Source organism: Sceloporus undulatus, chromosome 3 (genome assembly GCF_019175285.1).
Source record: "Sceloporus undulatus isolate JIND9_A2432 ecotype Alabama chromosome 3, SceUnd_v1.1, whole genome shotgun sequence".
Lineage (NCBI taxonomy): Eukaryota > Metazoa > Chordata > Lepidosauria > Squamata > Phrynosomatidae > Sceloporus > Sceloporus undulatus.
Window position 1 is genome coordinate 161002683 of NC_056524.1, and position 26849 is coordinate 161029531.

Sequence of the window (26849 nt, forward strand, 5' to 3'; positions counted from 1 at the left end):
AGATGTTCTCCTGTGCTCATCTGTGTGTTCTGTTCAATTTACAAGTATCATTTTTGTTGTTTCATTTGTGGATTATTATACGGTGCCCTGGATACTGCTGTAGAAAGGCATCTTCTTCATCATGGTCTCTATGCCTCACACAGATAGGTTTTGTCCATTTGGAAAGTTCTAGAGCTGAGTACCGTGGTGGCAGTACCCCACCCATCTACCATGCATGTCCTAGCTCGCCAAGCTACTGTCCCTTCAGTTTCTTTCTGTCTGCTGGTAGAACAACTTCACTTTGGACATTCTCCTTCTGAGTGGCTACCCTCACTATTTCTCTTTTATTTCTCTTTCATTTTCTTCAGCATCTGACTTTCATATTTGTTTTCCTATTCATATACTTTTTATCTCTATCTACCACCTAAATAAAAGAATAAAAATCTTTCACTTTACCTCAGAGCCTTCTCTGTGGCTTCCCTTTTTTTCTTCTTGCAATTTTATGCTTATGTGTCCTCTACTTCTCTTTTTAAGATGAACTCTACTTGCAGCTAGAAAGTTTAACTTTCTAACACTCATTCTGGGTTCCTGTTTTGTTTGGGGAAAGGGCGTTTTGTAGAATACTGTATTATCTGCAGAGATTTTACTTCTTAAACCCCTAAAAACTGGGCACAACATCTCAAGATTCATTGTTGGGAGAAGTCTCTACAAATGGTTGACCAAGCGGCATCCAACAAGCTGCTTCTCTGTATGTCATCATTGGTCTCTAAACCTAAGAAGGAAAAATCAACTTTAGTACTGTATTATTGACTGCCATTTTGATGCCAACGTCCCAAGCTTCATCTGTTGAACCTGCTTTGACATTAGCTGATCTGAAACCAGAAGCTCCTCCGCAAACCCTGGAATTGGCATTGTTGCACAGGCAGAAGCCTATCAAGAAGACACATCAGAAATCTAAGGAAAAGAGGGCAGCCTCCCTTGATTGCCACTTAGAATCTCAAGATGGTGGGATATAGTGGATGCTTGTTATATGCTGAGGTTTGGTTCCAAGATTCCCCATGTATAACAAAATCCATGGATGCTCAAATCCCATTCAATATAATGACATAGCAAAATGGTGTCCTTTATAAAAAATGGAAAATAAAGGTGATATTTGAAATTTTGAACATTTTGAAACCATGTATGCTTGAATCCGTGTATAAAAAATCTGTGTATAAGAAGAGCTGACTGTACTTCCACAGTCACACAGTACTTGGGCACCTCATTGTTGTTGTCGTTGATGGCTCCTACTTCCAAGGTGACTGTTGCAGCTCATCCTGCTCCCTCCATTCTAATGACTGTCCCAGCTATGCTTCTGGGTCTTCAGATGGAGCTTTCTGAGCAAAGTGTGCCAGTTGAAATCAATGAACAATGCACCGACACCATATGCGGGCTCGCCATACGTAAACATGAGGTCACGCGGACAGCAAGCCCTAATATGGTGAATGGGGCATGTGCCCCTTGATCATATGTGTAATTTTCCGTATGTGGGAGGGGGGGGGTCGGATTCCCTGTGTAAGGCGAGGGAGGACTGTATGTGCCATGGTTTTTCGTCATTACTACCATTACCTCAATTGGAGAGATATTTCTTTGCGCTGGAACAGTCATGTTTGTCTTCACTCCAAGGCTATCCACATAGAAAAGTTTCTTCCTACACTTCAGTGTCCTACATCAGTAGATGCCAACTTGAAGATCTTTGGAGAGAGTGACCTGCCTCATCAGCCTCCATCGCCACCATCTTTTGACAACAACTACACTTTCTAAGTCTTCTCCTTCTCTGTCATTATCAAGAACTCTCCTGGTATCCACGGTCCTCACAACAGTTATGTCTTCACCAACACCAAATGTGCTTCCTGGTCCACCTGCTCTTTGGTGTCCCAGTTGGCATTGATACCAATGACTTCTACCTCCTTCATTACCACAGGAACAACTTTCCATGAAAGAATCTGAAGGCTAGGTTTCTGATGCTTCATCCCTCATCCCTAGACTTCATCTCCTCTCAATTCTTCACTGTTCTTCACCACTGGGAGAAGTGGAGGATACTAGACTTTCATCACCATCTGAGGATGTTAAGCTATTTGCTGCTCTGGCTCTGAGGGTAGCGAAAATGCTCAGTATCAAAGTCAAGGCTCCACCTGCTCCAGCGAATGACTGTGTGCCAGTATTAAATGAAGTCATGAAGCAATCCTGGGTAAAGTCTCTATCAACAGTTTCAAAAAGACTAGAAGAACCTATACAGGAGACAGCCTGAAGGTGCATCCTGTCTTTTTAAATTACTCAGTGCCTAATTCAGTAGTTATGGAAACTTCCCAGACCAAATCTAGTGGGAAAAGACACATCACATTGGTGGATAAAGAAGGGAAATGGCTTGAAGTTGTTGGTAGCAGGTGGGTAACATGCAAGCCTGTGTATCTGCCTACAAGAGGTTTCTATGGAATAAAATGATTGCATGTATTTCCAACCTCCCTGAAGAGTAGAGAAGCACAGCATTATCATTCTATCAGGAAGTGAAGACCTTGGCTATGCGGCAAATCCATTTCACTTGACACATGGTGGATGGCACATCAGAGGTTATGTTGGGGTGTGTGACTTTTGTTGCTGCTCATGGCATTGGTTCACAAACCTATCTGATACTTGTCACAAAGGGGAAGACCTCTGATAGTAAGGGCTTGTTTAATGCAAAGACTGACAAGTCCCTGCACCATCTCTGTAAAGCCAAGAAAATGAGTCACATGCCATTCAAAGACTGCTTGGACATTACCGTTCTTTCAGTTGTGTGTGACAACGTCAATCTTCCTCATCATCTTTTCCCTAGGTCCAAGTCATTGGTGTGATCATCTTGCCCTTCTTCACAACACTCATCTGGTTTTCAGAAGTGCCTTTTCAAACAGCAAACATACCAGCTCTTAATATGAGAGAAATTCTCAAGTCAAAGTTTCATTTTTGACTTGACGCTCAGGATGACACTAGGTTGGTGAGAGGTTGGTTACTTGTAACTGTTCTTTGAGCAATCATCTATGTACTCACACAAACCTGCCCTACCTCCCCACTTTCGGGTCCCTGTAGCTTTCACAGCGGACTTGGAAACAGAGGGAACAGTAACTTAGTGGATCAGCACATGTGTGGTAGGCAGGAGGGGTGGCATATTCCCGGCAAGCTGCTCAGCTCTAGAACTTTCAGAATGGAGTGCCTGTGCAGCTGCAAAACCCATTTGTGTGCATGCACAGATGACCACTTGAAGAACCATAGTTAGAGGTAAGCAACTTGTTGTTACATCTCCATAGATGACATTGATAAAAAGAATAATTAATACAGCTTTGGTGACTGCAACATAAACAGTTTAGGGGCAGAAACATTTTATAGCCACAACTAGTATTTTCTTTGTCTTTGTGGTTGCTATGTAAGTGCACGCATGAGAAGGCTCTGCAGGTGATCTTTAAAGCCTAGAACACTTGGATGTTTATCTCCTTCCTGCTCAAATGGACAGACAACCATACCTTCCCTAGTTTTCTTTCAGCATACAGTGAAAATATTGATTGCATCATGGTACCCCCTTTTGCAGTACAAATCCTATATTTCAACCTTCTGTCCAGAAGGAATTTCAAAATGTCCTCCATTTTGAGCATGACTAAGAAGCATGAATTTACATTTATGTCTGTGCATTTAGCTTTCATTCTGTAAACTTCTACATTTTTCTTGAATGTCCTATATTTTGCGGTGCCTTGTCCTCCTTCATGGTTATAACATCTGGTCGCCCTGCATAAGCACTGGTGAAGTCCCAAGATGTGAAAGTCAAAAAGATAATAGGAGTGTAAGAATGGATTTCTGACATTTGGTTTTTTTTAAAAATTTAGGTAACAGTCCATAATCCAGAGAATCAAAGTTACTTGATAGCATATAAGGATTCACAGCTCATAGTCTCTTCAGCTAAGTAAGTTCTACGTAATGCTTATTTTAATAAAGTATTGTGTAATTTTCAGAATTTTTTAAGAGTCATTTCATGGTTGTAATAGCATTTTCATCTTGAAATTGTCTACCCTACCTTCTATCAAAGTGTATGCATTGCAGCTTAATATTTCCACATGGGAACCAAGTTAGTGAGGCCACTTTTTGCTTCCACTTCATAATAATTTGATTGTATATCTGTTTGCAGTAACTATTCTACTAATAATTCTGCTTATATGATAAAGATTTATTAGTAGTTTCTGATAAGCATGTTACATTATATATACATTGGATTAGCTACCATACCAAAGTCCTACAGTATATGTGCACATTTGGTAGCTGATTTGATTATTTCTGATGCCTTCGCTGGGAGTGAAAACATTGATAGCAACCACCCCCCACCCCCTGCTTTGAGAATTCTACTGGCTTCCAGTGATGAATGTTTTTTGAAAGCAACTTGATGTACATATGCTTTTGTTTGGATCATAGCTGTCAGAATTAATTATATGGGCGACATAGAGTGAGGCATACTTTCTGTATAACTCTTTAGATTTTGTGGCTGTGGGAAAAAACTTAATATGTTAACTATGTTTAGTGAAGATTCACATCTGTTAGAATATATTCAAGTAGCATTTGGATATGACATTTTGTTCATGAGAAACATTTGATGCTCCCGTAATCTGTCAGATCTGTATACTTACCCACTCTGTATATCTACTAAAAGGCATGTGAAATTACATTTTTGAAGATAATATTGGAGATTATGCTGTTCTTGTGGACACTTAATGACCATTGCCTTTTCTTAGCATAGTTGATATCAGGCTTGCTGTTCAGAACCGGCACTGTGTTTTTCAGTAGAAAAAACATGTTTTGTTTATTGTGATATGAAGACGATTTGTGTTATGTGTTCTTGGCATTTTTTACTTCAGAGCATTGCAGCATTGTGAGGAGCTGATCCAGAGATACAACCGTGCTGAAGACACCATCTGTCTTCCAGACAGTAAGCCGCTGCCTCACCAGAATGTAACAAACCATGTGGGTAAGGCAGTAGAAGACTGTATGAGAGCTATCATTGGCGTCTTACTCAATTTAACAAATGATAATGGTAAGTATCGCTTCCTGTTAGCAAGATTTACACAGTGAAACATAAAATCCAATGGCCAGTTGTCCAAACAGATAGTTCCCCAGGGTAATTGGAAACAAGTATTTCTGTGTTGATGCTCATGTCAGATGGTTGGTAATAAAGTAAGTGGTACAGTCGGTCCTTCTTATACACAGATTCAAGCATCCATGGTTGGAAAATGTTCAAATATATATATATATATATATATATTTCAAATATCAAACCTTGATTTTCCGTTTTTTATAAGGGACACCATTTTGCTATGTCATTATATTTAATGGGACTTGAGCATACACAGATTTTCTTATCCATGGGGAATCTTGGAACCAAACCCCAGCATGTAACAAGGGTCCACTGTAAAAGACATGATAAGGTCATCATAGGTTCAGCAAAATGATCCTATAAACTTGAAATTTCAGGTTATTCTGATTTGACTACTGGAGACACTGATGATGCCCATATTACAAAAGGAGGCAATGCAGAGTGGCATCTAAAGTAAAGCAATGGAAAATATAATAATGATAATAATAATAATAATAACAACAACAACAACATCCCGCCTCTCCCTACGGATCGAGGCGGGTTTACTACATAAAATACACAGTACAACCATCATCAACATAATACATCCATCCCTCTGCCCCCCAACCCTCCACCCTCAACATAACCATTAAAACAAGTTAAGCAATAAAATAGTTAAAAAAACAATTTAAAACAGCAGATAGGAGTGAGATAACTTGGGGCAGGTGGGATAGTCCTTTTAATGGGAGGTCAGTCTGGGAGGTGATATGATGGGTCTCTTCCGACAGATCATTCCAAATTTTTGGAGTGGCATCTGAAAAGGTCCTCTGGGAAACAGCAGCCAACCTAGTTGTCTTTGGCTGCAATAGATTCTTCCCAGAGGAATGTGCAGGGTGGATTGTATGGAAAGAGGCGTTCCTGCAAGTAAAATGAGTGGAAGCCATGTAGAGCTTTAAAGGTAATAACCAATACCTTGTACTGTGCCTGGAATCTGATTGGCAGCCAGTGGAAAGGTTTTAAAATAGGTTATGAGTGAATCTGGATTTCCCAGTGACCTGTTGAAGCTTCCAAACTTGGCAGAAGGGTAGTACCCTTGGATCGAGATGAGAGGTTACCAATGCGTGTACAACCGTTTCTAGGTCCCCCAGCTCCAGGTAGGGTCACAACTGGCATATCAGCCGAAGCTGATTGCAAGCACTCCTGACTGTCACATCTATCTTTGATGACAACTGGAGTTATGAATCCAGGAGCACTCCCAAGCTGCGAACACAGTCCTTTAGGGAAAGTGTGACCCTGTCCAGGAGCACTCCCAAGCTGCGAACACAGTCCTTTAGGGAAAGTGTGACCCTGTCCAGAACTGGTTGACATATCTCCATACCTGGATTAGGGGTCCCTATAGCAAGTACCTCTGTCTTATTAGGATTCAATTTAAGTCTATTTTTCCATTACCACCTTAAGACATTAATTCAGAAGAGAAATGCCTTCCTTAGTCACTGCAGTAGTCTGAGACATGGAGAAACAGATCTGGGTGTCATCAGCATACTGATAACACCCCACCCCATGTCTCCAGATGATCACACCCAGCGGCTTCATGTAAATGTTAAATAGCATAGGAAACCAAATGGTGCCCTGAGGGACACCAGATTTTAGCTCTCTTTTAGAAGAGCAACTGTCTCCCAGCATCACCATCTGGAATCTGCGTGAGAGATAGGAATGGAACCACTGCAGTGCAGTGCCCCTAGTTTCCAACTCTCCCAGGCGTTGCAGAAGGATACCATGGCCAATAGTGGTTTAACCGCAGCTTCTTTGAACAAATTAATTGTGTTACTTCATTTTAACATGATTCCGTTATAAATCATTACAGAAGTTTTGGATTAATATGGTAAATGTCACATGAAGAATGAAATGTAGAAAAGAAATGGCAAATACATTGTTTTATCTGTCATCTGACTTTTTTCCAGTTGCAGAATTCTTGACAAAGTCAAAATTCAATGTCTTTCATGCCCATTGACTCACCATTCAACAACTGATTAAGTGCATCTATCCTAATTGGGATTACTAATAGGATTCAGGCCGGGGTGATTTCTGGGATCAAATCTCAGTCTTTACTGTGATAATGGCCATTGAACCCCATCTTTTAAAAACGTTGCAAATGCTGTATCTTAAAATATCTGATTAGGTTTTTTGTATTTTTGCAGAGTGGGGTAGCACTAAAACTGGTGAGCAAGATGGCCTTATCAGCACAGCTCTGAATTGTGTGCTTCAGGTTCCAAAGTTCCTACCTCAAGAACAGAGATTTGACATTCGGGTTCTGGTAGGTAAAAATAGTCCTTTATAAAGTCTAGAAAACAAAAATATATTTTGTAAAACTAAAAAACCAAAACTTATTAATGTTATCTGACACTGAAATGTTATGTCACATTGGAAAAAGAATTTGGAAATTATGCCTCTATTAGAGGTTTAGTTGTGTGTGCATTTTGCAACAAAATGTCATCTGGGGGACTAAAATGTTCTATTGTAGTGCAAGAGGGTTAAGTTAATCTCATTTCAGCAAGTAGCCTATTACATGAGTTGGGGTGTTGATGTGTATTATAAATGAGCAGTTTATATTTGACATGAGCCCATTTGAGTTACAAAGGACAATGTAAGTTCTGTAAGCAAGAATGAATATTTCTTCTTCGTGATCTGCTACTCACTCTTACCAGAAAAGGCCATATCTGTGAGCTATGTATTTCATATTAGAGATTGCAGTTTATTCCTCCAAACTCATTTGTTTTTCTGCAGGGATTGGGCCTCCTGATCAATTTGGTAGAATACAGTGCAAGAAATAGACATTGTCTTGTTAATATGGAAACATCATGTTCTTTTGATTCCTTCTGTTTGGGAGAAGCCGATGAAAGCATAACTACATCTGGACAGATGGCTGCTGTTCAAGCTTTAGTACAGGTAAATCATGCATTTTAATCCAAAAGATGTGCAGCATAGCAACAATAAAGTCATTTATTTGAAAGCTGCCCATCAAAGAAAAAACATTCAGTATTACAAGATCTAATATTCATAAGTATTGTTTCCTGCTCTCATCTCCTTTCATTTGAGTGTAATTAACACAGTGCACATTGGTCACTGATGGATACATAGGGAGCCCTGGTGGCACAGTGGTTAAATCCCTGTACTTCAGCCACAAGTTTGTGAGTTCGATCCTAGAGGAAAGCTCCAAGGTCCACTCAGCCTTTCATCCTTTTGTAGGTCGATAAAATGAATACCCAGCTTGTTGGGGGCAAGAAGCTTACAGTTTGTAACCCACTTACAGAGTGCTAGTTCATTACGAAGTGGTATAGAAATGCACATGCTATTGCTGCTATTGCTATACACGCGCAACAGCTCAGGTCAGCATGCAAGTTTTTGCCCTGGTTGAGGGAATAGCCATGAGGGATTCACATGCAGTTTGCCTCTTCTTCTTTTTTTTCCTTTTTTTTTTGCTAGAAGATGGAAATCTTGGAAGGGAGTACCCCCAAAGTGTTGAGATCCATATTTTGTCTCAAGAACAGCCTAACAAGCAGCAGTGAACTGCACCCTCAGTTTAATAGTTATGATGAGTGATGATATACTTTTTGTGCCATCTGTACCAATACCATGATTAACATACATTATAGTTGTTTCAGGCAAGCCATCTTTTGTAATTCCTGAAACTGTCTTGACTAATCTAAACACAGTTTAAGCTCCAACCAATTTAACAAGTTCTGGTTAAGCAAAAGCTTTCAGATTGCTCCCATCCTTGTGGGGAGAAAGGAGGGGTAAGCAGGTGAGCCCAAGGCTCAGTGCAGTCCATTCATAATCTTTCATGTTGTGCTAAACTGTGGTTCAGCATGACAGATGTGGTCACTGGAGCTTGTCAAATTGCATCATTGTACAAATGGCCCAGTTTTTGTGGTCATTTGTTGGAAAAAAAATGTTGGGAGACCATAAGAAGAGCTTTGCTTTTGCCTCTGAACATGAAAATTCTTTTTAGTTACCATTACTTACAGTATTTGATAGGTAAACTTACAGAGGATAGGTCTAATTTTTATGGGGTTTGGATTCTCTCATCTTTAATTGAGTTTTGACCCAAACCGTGGTTGTTGCCTTCTATAAGATTTAGCATTGTTTGGTGCTGTATGTGACATGAATTGGAAATTTGTATCTGTTGAGTAAGATACAAGATACATCCTCTGCGCTATTGAATGTTTTTGCATAAGCTTTGTACCTTAGGGCTGAATATGATCTTTATGATGTAATCCTGGAATACTTTTATGAAATGTTCAATAGCAACAGGAATGGTTACACTGGAAGGTTCATAGTGGAAATGAGATGTTTCCTAGTGTTGTTTAAGAAGTGCATATAATTTGGACTCATGATTCAGCATCAGTGAAATATTTTCTCTCAGTTGTTCCTTGAGCGTGAGCGAGCAGCCCAGTTGGCAGAGAGTCAAACGGATGAGCTGATTAAAGAAGCTCCAACAGCACAACATGACAAGAGTGGGGAGTGGCAGGAGACAAGTGGAGAAATCCAGTGGGTCTCGACAGAAAAGCCAGAGAATGCAGAGGAAAAGGAAAAGAAAGAAGAAGATGAGGAAGAGCTGGATCTGAATAAAGGTGGGTGTGTCCCCCTCGGGAAGTTACAGGCAGTAGACCTGATGACAGTCAAGAAAATAGATGCCTAAATCAGCAGTACTTGACTTTAGAGCTCTAGAATTCTCTTCTCTCACAAAATTGTGGGCTCCTTTTGGTTTAGGCCAGAAGTCAAGCAGCTTGTGCATCAGATCATAACTTGGCACTTTTGACATTTTGCTGCTTGCTCAGCAAGCCATCCAGGAATGATTGTGCAAACAGACGTTGTGTGTTCTTAAAGGGAATTAACATGGGCACAGTGGCAAGCGGTTGGAAGGGGCAGGTGAGGTACCTAGTACCTAAACGGCAGTTGTGTTCACAAGTTACTAGTTCTAGTTCATTTTTGTCCTCAAAACTAAATTCCCTTTATGAATTGAAGGCACCTGCTTCTTGGAGCTGCTTCTTCATATTTAGTTGTATTAACTGAAATGAAACTTAACCTTGCTTTTTCAGACTGACATAATAATTTCTTCTTGTCTTTGCACTGTTAGCTCAAATCTTGTGTCAGAATGTTGTTTTCTTGAACATTATTTTTCAGTTTTAACCTTGTCTTCTTGCTTCTTCAAAGATAATAATAATCCATTTTTCTTCTACAAATGTTCCTTTCTTTGACTTCCTTCTGACTTTTGCCCATCTCCAAATTATTTTACTGTCCCACATCTGTGAGGGCTGCTCATGTCTGTTATACTTGACAATATTTTCATTGGATATATGGGTTAATGCTAGTACTCTGGGCAAAATTAGCATTCTACAGCACTTTGATTGCCAGGCTAGTGGATTAGAAAAATTGGAGGTCACTTACACTGGATTTTATTCTAATTTACTAGCAGGTATGTGTACGCAATTAATTCTTTTGTAAGTATTCAGGAAGTACACTAGATTTTGCTTAGTAATGATGATAACCAGAAACACAAAGTTGAAATGTAGTTTATTAAAATTCTGTTGTTTGCTTGCAGCCCTTCAGCATGCCGGGAAACACATGGAAGATTGCATTGTAGCCTCATACACAGCATTGCTTCTGGGATGCCTCTGCCAGGAGAGTCCAGTAAGGAGATCATAATTGCATGCCTATTCAGTAGATCTATAATACTGAATAAAATAAGCTTACTAGAAGACATAAAGTATGTCTTTAGAGCTACGTTGGCCATGTTCGAGAAGAGCTTATTCCTGGTGTTTTTCCAGCATCTGTAGCTGGCATCTTCATTTCTAGAACATGGCCACATGGCCCGAAAAACCCACAAAAAACTATGGATGATGGCCATGAAAGCCTTTGACTTTACATATGGTGAAATAAGTTAAGAGTTTTGGCTACCACATACAGATGGATCAATGGGATTTGTATTTTGTCATGATTTTAGTAGGATTTTGATAAAATGGATTGCTAGTGATGGATTATTGTTACAAAGTATTAGATAAATTACTTAGAATGTATAAAGGGATTTAAGATGTGTGTTATGAAGGGATGTTGGACATGTTTCTTTAAAAGGCATAGAGGATTTAAAAAATTAAAAGTTAATTAATACTCGAACTTATCCCTCTTGGAATGATAGATGGATAGTTGGAAAACAGCCCTGGACTATTACTCTAGTGTAAGATTACAGCAGCAATATTGTAACATGCAAAAAGATGGGGAAATTCAACATTACTCACTATGGGGGAATAGTTGTGGAAGATGATAAAATTAGTAGAAATGTGCCAGTTTGATCTGATTAGCAATATTAGTACAGTTGTCCCTCCATATTCGCTAGGGTTAGGAGAACAAGACCCCTGTGAATATGGAAAAATCGCAAATAACAAAAACACTGTTTTTACCTGAGAAGACACCTCTCTAGGAATCTCTAGGTCCCCCAGTGCAATTCTGTGGTTGATGTCCAACATACACTGACCACAGAATGACACTGGAGTAGCTACAAATGGTCTTTCATTACAACCTTAAGTTAAAGTTGACCACAGAGTTGCACTGGAGGACCTAGACAGTCCTAGAGAGAACATATTAATGAAATCCACGAATAATCAAATCTTTAAATATCAAAGCCGCAAATTTGGAGGGATGACTGTAATATTTCTTAAAGATCAGAAACCCTTTATAGACTTTATAAAAAAAGAAAAGAAAATAAATTGGTAATTTTTGGTTTTGATACTTAGAGAAAATAATTTTTCAGAAAGGTATGATTAACTACAGTGCGCCCGCTACATATGGAGGGATAATGTGCGTAGAATAGTGTGTGAACAGATACTGACTCTGTTGTCATGTTTACAAAACAGTAATTTTGGAAACTTTCTAATTCAAATCTTTTTCCCCCCTTAGATCAATGTGACTAGTGTGAGGACATATTTACCAGAAGGGGATTTCTCAATCATGACAGAAATGCTCAAAAAGTTTCTTAGTTTTATGAACCTTACTGTAAGTAGTATATCACGCGTACTGTGATGTAACTTTCTCTGACCACCTTCATTAGAGTTTCACTTAAAAACATTTGAGATGATTCCTTCTTCCTCCTGTGTTGTTATTATTTTTACCCCACATTGGCTTACAAAGATCAGCAATAAACAGTGCAGTCACCTTAAAGATGGTCATCTGAAAAAGGCAACACAAAAGCAAAAGGGCTGGAAGAGGAGAAGGGGGAAAAGCAAACTGCACTAATCTCTTAGTTGCAACATGTTCTTTCTGACAAGGAAAGGGGAGGCAAACTCCTTGCAGCTGCTTCTTTTTTTCATGGTGGATATAGCTACCTCAGTCTGTTATCCAGTAGTAGAGATCTTAGCATGCAACCTTTCAGCTCTGGTGTTCAAGAGCAGCTGGCATTTGGAGCTGAATGTTATTTCTGGCAGTAGTCAGTATAGTGTCATGTAGTTTTTGGGTGAGCAGGCTTCAGCACTGTAGGCTCTCCTCTCTTTCTCTCGAGAACACCAGAGATCCATCAGTCAAAACTAGTGGCTCTAGAGTTGGACATTCAATTGGAATTAAGCAACAGGATGATTCTGAGCATATGCTCAGCCACATAATTTGTTATTTGTACCAAGATAATGCTCACAGTTTCACACAAAAATCCATTCTCACCTTTCCCTCCAACCTTTGTTTCAGCAACTTAATTTCCCCCAGATTTGGACTTGAAATTGGCTTAAAACTATTAAACATGGTTTAAAATCCACAAAACACAAAAATTAAAAGAGAATTAAACAGTTTAAATAAACTCGGGTTGAAACATACATTTTTGATGCTGTTTTAAAAAAAAAGTTCAGGAACTCTCCAGGTCCCTGGTGAAAATCACCGGTGTACTCTAGTATACATTCTTTCTGCTTCTGAGGTTACAGTCTAGACTGGGAGAAGCACTGGCATTATAGATCCTCCTTATTGCCACCTCTTTTCATGAGCTGACAGTGGCCTCCATGCCCTCCTGCCACCCTCCACAATTGAGTCACAAGTGAACACGATGAGACTGATATTGTACTTGTCTATATGCCACTGCCAGAATTGCATCTGTTATTACGTGTACAAAGTAGCCAGACCCCATCCCAAAGTCCATGATTGGCATGTACCAAACTCTGCTAGCTGAGCAGTTGTGGCAAATTTATATATATTTATATATAAATAATATTTTATAAGGCTGAATGTTATAAGATATTGATTTCTTATTTGTAAATGGAAAAATGTTTTTCAAATGGAGGCGGGTGGAATCCTATTTCTTTTTTGTAAGTGGAAAATGCTTCAACTGCAGTCAATGCTTCAACTGCAATCAATATTATAGATTCTATAGTCTTGTAATTCTTAGGTCAGGGCAAAAAAGCCCGTCTTATTTGGTAAACTTTCCCTGTTGTTTTTCTTGTCACCCAAACAGTGTGCTGTCGGAACAACAGGCCAGAAATCTATCTCTAGAGTGATTGAATACTTGGAACATTGCTAGATACTCAAGTTCTGCAGCTGGCACTTGAATGCTGGAGCTCTACTCTTTAGATAAAGGAAGAAGTTGTGAAAGAAGTTGTTGAGGATGCACCAAGAGCATTCATCAGTCTCATTCGTATTTGGATTTTTAAGGCTACCTGGTCTCTTAAACATACACTCAGCATTTTATGAAAGACAGTTACCACATCAATCTGCAACTATCAAAAATGAGAGGAAAAACATCTGAGGAAAGTAAATCAAGAATTTATGGTGTTTATAATAATGCAGAGAGCAGTATTTAAATACATTTGGCAGGGGTTACTCTCCATCTTTATTTTTCTGGCTTTGTTTGTGACAACTTTAAAGGGGACAAACTTGCTGCTGGTAGTGCAACTGCTGTTTTACTGTTGAGCCACTGTTTTTCATGCCAGCCAGGTGCAAAGGCAGCTTTAGCTACTGAAGTATCAAATCTTCTAATAAAGATGCTCTGGGCAGCACCATTGCTCTGATTTGAGTTTAATTTGCTCTTGCTTTTTAAAGAGATTATTCCAAATCATAAAAAATAGAAAATTTTTAAATACTTTTTTGTGATTTTAACTACTGTCTATATTTAAAATGTGTTGGAATCCAAAGAGGTTGAGGCTTGGATAGTTTATTTTTTATACTGTTTTGATTGAAAAATTGGGTTGTTGGAAACTACTTCTCAGTTTTTAAAACTGTTGTGGCCTATGTACTGTAAACTGATTGACCATAACACTTCATAGCTCTTAAGAGAGGCATGCAGGAAGAAAACTCCTCCCAGCTAATGGCTGTATCTATATTTTTTTAATAATGCAGTAACTGTAAAACATGCCCTGTTTAAAGGAGAATATGAAACAAAGTCCAATGCCAGGGTAGTTTACACTTCTTAATAAGCAAAAACATTTAAATGCTATCAGTTTTGTTTCAAGAAATAAATGTGGAGCAGAGCTAAAACACCAATGGGGATTAATGTTTCCAGTTGACGTAATCTTTCTATTTCTTCTTTAGTATTGCGCAGGTAAATGCATACAATACAAAGCCTTAAATAGCTGAATATAGCGAAAATTTTGTTCTGTGTGGGGTCTGGTTCACAGCAAAGGATTGTGTTGAGACTTTATTGGAACAAAAATCCCTGCAAATACCTTTCCTTTCCTTTCTTTCTTTGGAGGTTTTGAGCATTAGTGACTTTTATTGCACTCATTGTTTCAACTAACAGAACTGTTCATAATTTTTATTAAGCTGGTCTTGAATAGTCACAAAACTTCTCGAAACATTTGTGTAACAGACACTTTTCACATTTCCTGTGTAGGTAGTTGCATCATGTTACTTCATTGAATTTGTAAAACTTGAAGCCATAAAAATATTAGTTCTGTGTATAATGAGGGGTGAGAGAAATAACAGAAAATCTAACCTGCTTTTTGGATCTTGTGTTATATCTCCATGTATAAAGTTACAGACTTGTGCTTTTGTATCAGTGCCAGCTGTATTTTTTTTACATACAGTGGCTGCCTTCTATGTCTTCCTATTTTTGATAATGCAGATTGCTGGGAATTCAGTAAGGAAGTAAATGAGTAGACGCAAAATCCTATATTGGTCCTACTTTTTTGTTTTGTTTTTTCTCATCACCTGAAAAGGAATTTCCACACATCCAATAAGGTACCAGTGTAACTGAGAAAGATGCTGAGGCTATGTTTGCCCTTGGATGGAAAACCTTCCATATGAAAAGGTAGTTAAACTTATTAAAACCGTACGTGTAAATTATTTTTGAGATACAAGATTTCCTGGATATATATTTTTTGGCATTTTAGTTTTAACAATGTTAGAGCAATGGCTTCCATTTTTAGCTGGACTTCACGTAGATTTAAGTTGGGCTTTTTCTGTTTATGCACAGTGGCAAGGGATGATTAAAATTTGATGCAATGATGGGGGAATCAGGAAGGAATGATACTTCTCTGTTACACTGGTAATGGTCTGAATGAGAATTGATTAAACTCTTGTGTTGACATAGTTTTTAAATTAACAAGCACTGAAACATGCAGACTAGTTGGTTTTTATGTGGGGAGGGTCTGAAGACCTTCAGCCTGCGGTCTTGTTAAACCCTCATCAAACACTGCATTTGAATGGGTACTTGAGGCCAACTGTCAGATTTAAAGTTTTAAAGTAACTTTTTTCCACTGTAAATACATGTAAATAAGCGCAATTGGAGACTAGAATAGTAGAGTACTTTTCTGAATCCAATCCTATTTTTATTTTATACAGTATTTCTCAGCTGTGATCTTTGGAGCAAAAGCCAACGGCAGGAATAATAGTTTGTACCAGTTTCATGAAGTATGTCTTTTGGTTTTTGTAAATAATTTTAACTCGAATAAAAATTGCTACTTTCAATACATAACATATGTAATGAGCATAGTTTCTTGACATTGCAAAACCAGACAACAAAAAGTATGGCTTAATATTCTCTTACACAGTAAAGTGGAGATACCATTCTATGGCACACTGATTGCCCTGTGGGGATGTCAGTAAATGTGTCTCCATATGAGGGATCTACAGTTAACCCTATAATGTTTAAGAGCACTTTTTTCTCTCAGGCTGCATGACATTGGGAAGCTGAAATGGAGGAGTATGTACTGATTTCGGCAGGGATCACTACTTGGGTCAGAAAATAATAAACCTTTCTGTTTTGCTCCTATCTCTGTAGCAACTTCTAACTCTTGTGTATCAAACCTATCTCAAAGAGGCAGTAACAGGGGTCATTTTAAATATTGGTGCATTTACTAGTCACAGTACACATCAAAGTTATGACTTCAGCCCTCTTTTGAGAGAACTCAGTCTTTCCCTACTTGATGTAATTTGTCTGCACTTTGGTAAAAGAAGATCTTACACTAGGATGCTCAGGATTAAATACTGGATACTTCACCCATCACATGCCTTTTGTAAGTACTAACATCATTGGGAAAATGCACTTTTGAGCCCAATTACATTAACAGGGCAACTGACATCCTCTGCTGGAAGCAAGACCAAACGTATGACAGTACAGCACTGACTCATTGTGGACAACTTGAATTATAAAGCAGCTAACTCAGTTGGAGAAATGTCGTATATATTCATTTTTATTTTATTTTATTTTTAAATATGTAAGCTCTGGAAACTGCTGCAACTGAAAATCTGAAATGCAGATAAAGAGACCTGTTTTCTCTGCATGGAGCCCATCTTCAATTATTTCATGGAATATTTACAGCTATGTCAGTTCCTAGGCACATCTTTTTGAGTTACATTTCATTTTAAAAAAAATACATTTCACTGCACATGGAACTAGAAGATGCTGGACTGTGACACCTAAGCTGTTTTTAAAAACCTCTTTAATTTTGTCTCTGTACGTATCAGATAAATATAAACACTAAAATCATAACATCAACATTAATAAAACAATATTATTTTGTCTCTACTAGTTCTCCACTAAGCAGAAATAATGTGCTCACTCCCATAAAATGAACTAAAAATACTAAAGCCAGGAATTGCAGTGATCCGATACTGTACATAATCGTGTAAAAGTCTTCCTGTTGCATAGTTTTTCGAAATGGTTTTGAGCAATAAATGCACAAGCATCTTGTCTTTAGCATGTTATTCATCTTTAAAAGAAAATATTTCACAATCCGTTCTCTTTACAATTTCTCAGGGGTAAAAAATTGGAAAAAACGTTTTCCCCATGAATTGTTCTGTGTTTTGTTTTGTTTTTTGCAGGCCTTCACATCTCTAGTTTCAGCACAGATAATGTAATGAGTTCAAGCCATGTCCAGAGCACAGCTACAATTCCCCATTAGTTATGCTCTGTGTGAGGAGAGATCCCTGTACTAAATATTGCCTTTAAGTTACTTAGCATCGACCAACACAACTACTTGTATAAGCAATGCAGCCAGACTGTGAATCAGGTATCAGATTTTTTTTCTATTGGTATCCCAGTGGCAAAGGTGCAAGTGGGAGATAAAACAGTTCAGTAAAAAAAAAGTTGTTGCTACTAGAGGCTGCTATAATTGCTTCACTAAACAACTACATTGCTCCCATAAGACACACTACTACCACAGCAACTTGCGATACTTTTCTGTAGCAAGATAACTTTCTCAAATCACATGAACAACATTTTGTATGCCACTCTTAGAATAATGTAGTTAGTACCTTCCATGCTTGGGAATGTCACTTCTGCATTTTCTACAGCTAAAAGTGCTTTTTAGTAATGCTTATAATGGTATAATTGTCTCCTTACATACATGGAGTGGGTCTGAGAATGATAGTGGCTTGCTCAAAACTAATTGGTGTGTTAAGCAGAGACAAAATTCACATGTTGATCTTCCAGGCTCACATCTCTCTCACAATTATATAACGTAATGGCTGTCAAAATATATGGAAATGGAAATTATTTTTTCCTTGAGCAGTGAAATTTTGGGCTTTGAATTATATTTTAAGTGCTGCTTAGAGAAGTTCCATTTGGACACCAAGAAGTTTTCGCAGGCGCGCTATTCTTTCTTCTCTGATACACAAAATGATTATTTCTGAAAAAATATGCTGACATCTGTGCAATGTTGGAAAGGCAAGTTATAAGCACTTCCAGCAAATCCACTTAACTGGAACATTGCAGAGAAGTGCCACCTTCAGCAGTTATGCGGGACCCTTTATTATTTTAATAGGAGAACAAAAGCAAATAGCTTCAGTAATTCAACTCTGATTTACTTAGAAAATGCACATGCTTGCTATCCCAAATTTCTGGAAGGCGAAAGCTCAATGTCGTAACAGCCTAACATTTGGACAATGCATCACTAATGTAGTAAGTCATTCAGGGATAATAAAAAAGGGTTCAGAGATTATTTGGGTGAGATGGGGAATGAAGTTTTGTTGCTCCCATGGGGGAAATTGTACAAGTCTTTTTGACGGCCTTCTAATGTTGCAGCTTTAGTATACAAAAGACTCTCCCATGCAACATGTGCTTATGTTGCTGAGGGGCCATAGTTCTTAAATAGAGCAATTGGCTTGCAGACGTATGATTGAAGATTCAGTCTTTAGCACAGGGGTGCAACTCTGGACTGCCAGTTATTAGACTGATCACCTGACCCAACCATCATAACTAGTAGGCAGAGATAGAAGTTGTACTCCCATCTATAAAGGAAACTGCATTGCTGCTTGATCTTGCTGTAGCATCTTGAAATAAAAGCTCAAAGCCACAAGGCTGATAGCATGCAGAGGTATTAGCCCAGCTGTTCCAACTGACATTCTCACTAGTTGGAGGGCAATTGAATTTATTATAGGATCTTCCTGCCATCTTCTGTGTACCTTGATTTTGGACATTTGCCTTTTCATTAAAAATAATAAAGCTACCCAAAGATGAATTGATAATGCAAGAATTTAAAAATCTATGAACTTTTTTAAAAAGTCATCTTCATCCTATTAGAAACACTAGCTGAATTACATAGCATTAATAAGCAGTACCCCCCCCCCCCAAAAAAAAGCTGCTGGCGAAAAACCACAGTTTTTGCCTCCTAAGCAGAGCAGAGATGCAGCATGGCTAATTTCTGAGAATGGTGCATAATCTTAGCATCAGACCAGAAAGGGCCCTGTATGTACATCCTGCTGTTTGTCTTTCGGAAGCATCAAGGCCCAGAGTAGGACTCGAAAGCCATCCTCTGTCCCATGTTAGGCTCCTATAGGAGAAAGAAGTTTTTTCTGGCCTTAGCTGGTTTAGGTCTTTAACAATCAAAACCATGTACAGTGGTACCCCGGGATACGAATGCGCCGCCTTACGAAATTTCCGGGTTACGAAAAAAATCCATTGAAAAAAACTGTTCCGGGTTACGAAGGTTATTTCGGGTTACGAAAAAATTTTTGGTGCTTTTCGGCGCTTTTTCGCACGAAATCGCGGCTTTTCCCCATTAGCGCCTATGGGTTTTTCGGCTTACAAAGATTTTCGGGTTACGAACGCGGTGGCGGAACGAATTAAATTCGTAACCCGGGGTACCACTGTAATTTGAATTGAGCAGAGAAACAAATTGGCAACCAGAGCGGAGGGCACAGCATCTGGTTATGCTTGCTGTCATCTGCAAGCAAGGATGGAGGTATATGGTAGGGCAAAATGAGGGCATTGCCCCTAAACAAATGTTGCCCCCCACCAAGTTTTCCTTATGTCCCCAAATCACAATGGCATTGCAGAGACAGATACTAACAACAACCATTCACACCTAGCATTCTTACATTTTCCTTGTTCATTAATCTGCTCCTTTTCTTTGGATGCCTAAACTGTATTTCTAAGGGCTCAATTAAGTCTGAAGTTCTTGCAGTGCTAAGAATTTAGGGATTTAAGGAAAATTTTGAAGGGCATAATTCTTCAGGTGGGGGACGACGGTGCCCTCATTTGCCCAACCCTGCTTTTGCTACACTCCTTATCACCCTCAGAGCTGCATTTCAGATCAGCTTCAAAAACTAGTTTCCCTCCCCAATGCCACATTACAACAACAACTTTATTCTTGATTTGACTTTAATGTAACTGGGTAAAGCTGTGAAGTGCTAAATTAATTTTATGTTTATATTATAAAAATCAAATATTTTTGGTATGATAGACAAGATGGCCCTCATGACACCCTGTAAATGTGAAGCCACAGAGAGCAGCAGCAATCTGCCATCAACACCATTTGGAACAGATCCTCCAGAAAAACTTAATCCACAGCAATAGAGCATGCCCCACTCCCTTAACAATAGTTCTGAACATGGCCGTTGTTGCAATGCCAACAACAGATAGCTACAAAGGCCTAGTAGAGTATTCTCTCTAGGAATCTGTAGGTCTTTCAGTGCAACTTTTAGTTAAAATTGAGCATAGAGTTGCATGGAGAACCTAGATATTCCTAGAGAGAACATATTAATCAAATCCATGAATAATCAAATCCACCAATATCAAAGCCGCAAATATAGAGGGATGAGTGTATTTTGAAAGCTTGGAAACCACGTATTTATGGACCTTTTGAGCAATAAGAAATCTAATGATGCAATAATTTGTGGTTGAAATGATTAGTAATTTAGTAGTAGTAGTATTTAGTTGAAACTGTTATGGTAGAATAATACATCTTTTTTTCTTTCATTATAATCTGGATTAAGGGATCAGAGCCCTTTTGTGTATTAGTTACTGCTCAGTGATTTAATTAGTGTTTAGTGTTTTTGTATTATGTATTAATTTTACTGCCAAACGTTATATATGTACATAGGTTTTTCTTGATTTGCCTCTTTTTTGGCATATATATATATATATATATATATATATATATATATATATAATATTTATGGTTTGGGTTGTAATTAGATTGTTTGTGTTAAAATTAATAAATATATAATTCTAAAAAGAAATGAGTTTTTAAGTCCAATGAGATCCTGCTCCCAGGTAAATGTGCAGAAGACTACAGCTGGAGAGACTCATGCGAAGCTAATGGACAAAGTGAAACAGGTATAAAAGTCCCCCTCTTTTTTTCTTAGCATTTTTCAACCATGTAGACTGTGTTAGTCCAAAGAGGTTCTCTAATGTCACTGCTGTTAGATATTTCTGTTAATTTGTCTTAAATGTTTCAGCCATCAAGACCATCTGTCTTGTGATAGCTAATTATTCTTAGCATGGAGTTGTTGCTTCAAATATTTCATTTGGAAGAAGTGTACAGCAAACATCAGAAGCTAGTTCAGTTTAAACAATCTTAAGAAATGCACAGTTACTTTTTTCCTTATTTCAGTATAAGGATGAGTCTCTCTTATCCTAAATGCTTGGGGCCAGTGGTGTTTTGTATTTTGGATTTTTGGGGATTTTGGAATACCTGTATTTACATAGACATACATAAAGAGATATACTGGAGATGAGATTCAACTCTAAACACAAAATGCATTTATGTTGTATATGTACCTTATACACATAGCCTGAAGGTAATTATGCACAATGTTTTTAATAATTTTGTGCATGAACCAAAGCTTATGTACACTGAACCATCAGAAAGCAAAGGTGTCACTATCTCAGCCACCCATGAAAAATCATAGAATCACAGAGTTGGAAGAGACCACAGGGGCCATCCAGTCCAACCCCCTGCCATGCAGGAAATCACAATCAAAGCATCCCCGACAGATGGCCATCCAGCCTATGCTTGAAGACCTCCAAGGAAGGAGACTCCACTACACTCCGAGGGAGTTTGTTCCACTGTCGAACAGCCCTTACTGTCATGTTTTGGTTCTTGGAATATTTTGGATTTCAGAATTCCAGATAAGGGAGATTTATCTAGGTACAAGTCAACTTGGCACAATACAACAAATTGAACTCTTTGTGAACTACCTGTAATAGAAACTGGAGTAAGCTATTCCATTATCAGAGTAATACTAATGTAATAGAGCAGGGAAATTAGATATATAGCCATGTTAGTCTGGAACAGTGTGCCAAGGGATCTTGCAGCACCTTTGAGACTACCTTTAGAAAACAGTTTGTAGCATAAGCTTTTGTAGACTTGGTCTACTTCCTTGGTCTAGTTGGAAGTAGACCAAAACTACAAAATCTCTTATATTCTAAAACAAAAAAGATAGAGTTCCTTTGATTAACAATCATTCCTTCCCATCTGAGAGACCTTTAAATCTAGATAGGTAACAGCTCTCAGGGAGGAAACCTGTTTTGTACCTGCTCAAGTGTATATAAAATGTATATAAAGGTTATTCTCAGTTTTAACGTGTTTTGCTGTTCTGTCCTCCCATCTTTTGCAACTACCTTTCTCCCAGTCACATACCAGCAAGAGGCTACCTGGAAGGCCAACAACCCCTATTGCTGCATAAATTTGACCCCAAAAAATCAATATGTACAGCGCTGTGTAAATTTACAGCGCTTTATAAATAAAGGTTAATAATAATAATAATATATTTTTAACATAAGGCCAGGAGACTTGCTTTTGAGCAGACATGTACAGAATTATTAACTCTAGTGAGTCGACATGGTGGAGTGGCTTGAGCATTGGACTATGACTGGCTTGGCCATAAAAAAAACAGTGACCTTGGGCACGTCATAGTCTCTCAGCCTCAGAAGATGACAATGGCAAACCCTCTCTGAAGAAACCTGCCAAGAAAAAACTGTGATAGGTTGTCATAAATCAGAAATGACTTGAAGGCACACAACAACAAAGAGAGGCTATTCCCAAAATCAGATCCAGACTTATTGGCACCAAGTTTCACTAAACTGGCTGAAACAGCAGCAGAAACAGTCTCAGTTGTCAGTCTGTCATATTCCGCAGAAGAATATAGAGGTGGCCAAAAGCATAGGGTGACTAGAAGTCACAAATTACTTAAAGGCACACAACAACGAAGTGTCAGGTTATTTTTTATTTAAAACAAAGAGCCCACAAAAGTAGCTGTATTGCTTCTTTAGAGAGAAACAGAAAGAAAGAGAAAAAGAAACCTCCACACAACCTCAAATCCACAGTTATCAAGTATAAATAAATATGTATTATTATTATTATCATTATTATTTAAATTGATTATGTACAGAATAATATATAACTTAAGTATCAACATTCTAGCATTACATTAACAACAAACAAACTATCCAATTTAAAAAAACAACCCCATTATTTCTCCCTCCGTTTGTCCATCGCACATAAGCGAGGGACACAGGTTCCAAAACTGCAAGAATAGAGGGATGACTGTATATACTTCCATAACCAGAGGCAGTATGTTGGGGAACATGAACAGGGATGAGCAGTTGCATTTGTGCCCTGTGTAGGCTTCCCAAAGGCATCTGGCTATCTACTTTGAAAACAGAAGGCTGGACTAGATTAGGCCCTTGCTTGCTTAAGGACAGATACTCATTACTGATAACCATACTCCCTTAGACATCACGCCAAGACTACAGAGCAACAACAAATTCACTTGTACAGAATGGTTGGCAAACCCAAGATTAGGCTTGAATGTTCCGTATAGTGCCTTAGTTGGGTGTTCGATACATTTGGGGGTTTGTTAACAGAGAATCAAGGAGTTTACCCCGCTATATTTGATTCCCAGCTTCTTTCACGTCTTCCTTTCCAGGCCTTGTCATCAACTCCTCTTTGTTTTCTTCACAGCATAACCAGAAGTTTTCATGGCCACCAGAAAATAGGGGAGGTTGATGTGATCAAGGACAAGAGCAGATCTTGGAAATGTTAAGAATAACACGATAATGCTAATTTGTCTCAGGTTTTCAAATTATGAGAGGAAATGACTTCACATTTTACATCTCATTTAATAAGATCAGTCACTGCAACAAAAGTAACTCATTGTTTATTATGCTATTCTCATTATAGATCAGAGATAAGGACCTATTTAAAGTCTAGGATGATTTGCAGAAAAATGAGCTCTTATTTGCATCTCTGGGAAGCTTTACATGAAACAGGTGCCTCTGCTATGCAGAGTGGCAAGAGTTTGAATAGGAAGGAGCTGTCCTCTGTAGGCTGCCTATTGTTTCTTACAATGCTTAATGCAGCAGGTATTATGGAATGGAATGATTCCTCTGCAATGTTAATGTAAATTAATTACATTTTTATTTCAGTAATGATTAACAAATCAATTTAGTTTTTTTTAATATCTGATGTTCCAAGGATGTGGGTGGCATTTAATAAAAGTGATGAATAATATGACAATGGGTTTTCAGCAGGACCGGCCTGCATGTGGCCTAAGGCAATGTTTGTGGTACCAGATTCCTCTGGGTCACCCTGTTTTCAAATCAAAAAATTAAGTCGACAGCCTGTCCTGGAAATCTTGAAGATGGCAGCTCAACTTTCAAAACTAGATCACAAAATCTCCCCTGCATTCCACATTTTTAAAACCAAAAGTGGACTTCTGGGGCCCTTTCATACTACACTTGGTTGGAGGGCCACTGTTCTGCTCCAGGATTCTCATAGTTCTGCTCTGGGAGGGCAAACAATGAAGGGGGGGAAATGGAAGTTGCCAGGGGCTCTTTGTTATTACGCAGTTATAGCACTATGTTTCCGCTTTAACTGCCATTGCTGCATCCTATAGAACTCCTCCCTAAACTTTGAATCTCAGGATTCCATAGGATGTCACCAGTTAACACTTTCCTTGAAACAAAACCATCCTGTTTAACAGATCCAGCTTTCAGAGTCTCTGCTGCAACCAAATCAACAGGAGAACTTTGGGGTGCTTTAAAGACCAGAGTGGGCAACTTGAAGGGTAACTGGTCTTCCAAATGTGTTTGGACTGCATATCCCATAATACATCATTGTTGGGTGCGCTGTCTAGGCCTGATGGAAGTTGTAAGGGTTAGGGTACCCAGTGTCCACTCCTGTCCTAGAGAGATCCTTCTTCCTTCTATTCCTTCCCAGAGATGGATGTTGCTCAAAAAGTGCATGCAGGTGTCCCTGGCTCAGATATGCTTACCTCTACACCTGCCATTTACTTTGTGCTCTTTGCTATCTGCTCCATCCTTTCATACCTGTATCAGAAGTGCTCCAGTCAACCAAAGCTAATATTGGCTACCCAAAGGAGTTTAATAAGGCAGACCTGGAAGGGAGACAAGTTTGAAAAGTCAGTATTTCCAATCTTTCATGGACATGTGGGAAAGGAAATGATGGGTGCAGATATGCACACAACAGGTGGACTGAGTGCGGAACCTGTTGGAATTCTCTCTTTTGATATATGTTCCATTACTTCTCCTCCAGAGAATTTGGGCTGAAAGCATATGCAGTTGCAAGTGATCAGCAGCTGCAACTAGACATTCAGGAGCAAGCGCAGGTGAGTTCCAGTGTTCAGTGCGACTCACTGGGAACAGAGAAGTCAGGAATGGCCCGAGACATTTTACTATGTGTCCAAAAGGTCTAAATACCCAGAAGCTAAACAGGGTCAGGCCTGGTTAATATTTGAAAGGGAGATTGCCAAGGAATACCATGTACTGTAAAACATATTTTAGAGGAAGGCAATGGCAAACCATTTCTTGGCAAGAAAACCTCTGATGAGGTTGCCATAAATTGGAACCAGCTTGAAGGCACATGCCAACAACTGCAGAAAGCCAGCAGGAATCATTGTAAAATTGTATTTCAGCAATGGCAGTGGGATAAGAGACTTTTGCCTCATATGTGGACAGCATGCTAGTTTAAGGACTACAGTACAGGCCAAGAGTGACACAGTCAAGAGGGAGGGAGCCCTAACTCAAAAAACAGGGGACACAAGAACAACCAGCCGACACTGTCAGAGGCAACTGTCATGCTGGGAATCCCATCGTGAATGCTGCTAAATATCTGTTTGCCATCTTAGCTTGCAATGGGAGACATCAGACTATTCCTTGCTGCCTATCCCCCTCTGTGCAATTCTGAAGATCCTCTTTAATGTGTTTCTTAATCTTTTTGCATTTTATTTTTAACACAAAGTTGTTGATGTTTGTCAGATTTGTCCCAGCAATGGCAGAGAAACAAAAGAGCAGTGCAGAGGAAATAGGGCGTGTGTGTGGGAGGTACATGTTTTCTTTCTCCTGTGGTTTGTTAAGAAGACCATAACGCAGCAGAAATCAGGCATCTCTGCAGGAAGCCTGCATTAATGAAAGGTCATTCCAGGACCGGATTCCATATTAGACACTTTGAAAAGCTTTTGCACTTTCTTGGATCACTTTCAAATGTCTATTAAAAATTAAGAGCTCAGCAGGATAAAGCGTGAGTCTCTCCAAAGGCTTCCATTAGAAAAAGACTAATGATAGAAAATGCTAGGTCCCAGACGGTGGGGTTTGTCAATGTCTAGAACTTACAAAAGTTACTCTGTTGGACAGCTACGACCAGAATTCTCCAGTCAGCGCAGGGGAATCCTGGCAATTGTTCCTCCAAAACCTTTCTGAGGTTTTGTGCCCCCTGCTAATCTTTGATAGTCCATGGGAGAGGGAGAGTAGTGTATTTTCTGTATAATCCAACACAAGAATAGCGTTGCTGCATCAGATCAATGCCTATTTTGTCTGGTATTTCCAATAATTGTCAATATCATAAACCCATGTTCCTTCCTGTTGTTTCACATCAGCACCTGGTATTCAACTGTATGTGGGACGTGTTGACTCAAGTGGTTAAGATGCTGATTCTGTTGATTGCAAGATCGGCAGGTTGGAAGTTCGAGATCCGGGTGCTGCATGATGGGGTGAGCTCCCATCACTAGTCCCAGCTTCTGAAAACCTAGC

At 38.9% G+C, this 26849-nt stretch overlaps 1 protein-coding gene across 2 annotated transcripts in view; it reads left to right on the top strand.

Annotated features, from left to right (window-relative positions):
- Positions 1–16046, top strand: part of WAPL (WAPL cohesin release factor) — a 67731-nt gene extending 51685 nt beyond the window's left edge. For both annotated transcript variants that reach the window (XM_042456833.1, XM_042456834.1), the window contains 8 exons: positions 3873–3949; positions 4893–5068; positions 7306–7421; positions 7892–8053; positions 9531–9738; positions 10710–10798; positions 12062–12157; positions 13593–16046. In XM_042456833.1, coding sequence (XP_042312767.1) covers positions 3873–3949; positions 4893–5068; positions 7306–7421; positions 7892–8053; positions 9531–9738; positions 10710–10798; positions 12062–12157; positions 13593–13658 — 990 coding nt within the window. In that variant the 3' untranslated portion in view covers positions 13659–16046. The remainder of the gene's footprint in view (positions 1–3872; positions 3950–4892; positions 5069–7305; positions 7422–7891; positions 8054–9530; positions 9739–10709; positions 10799–12061; positions 12158–13592) is intronic.
- The last annotated feature ends 10803 nt before the right edge of the window (positions 16047–26849 follow it).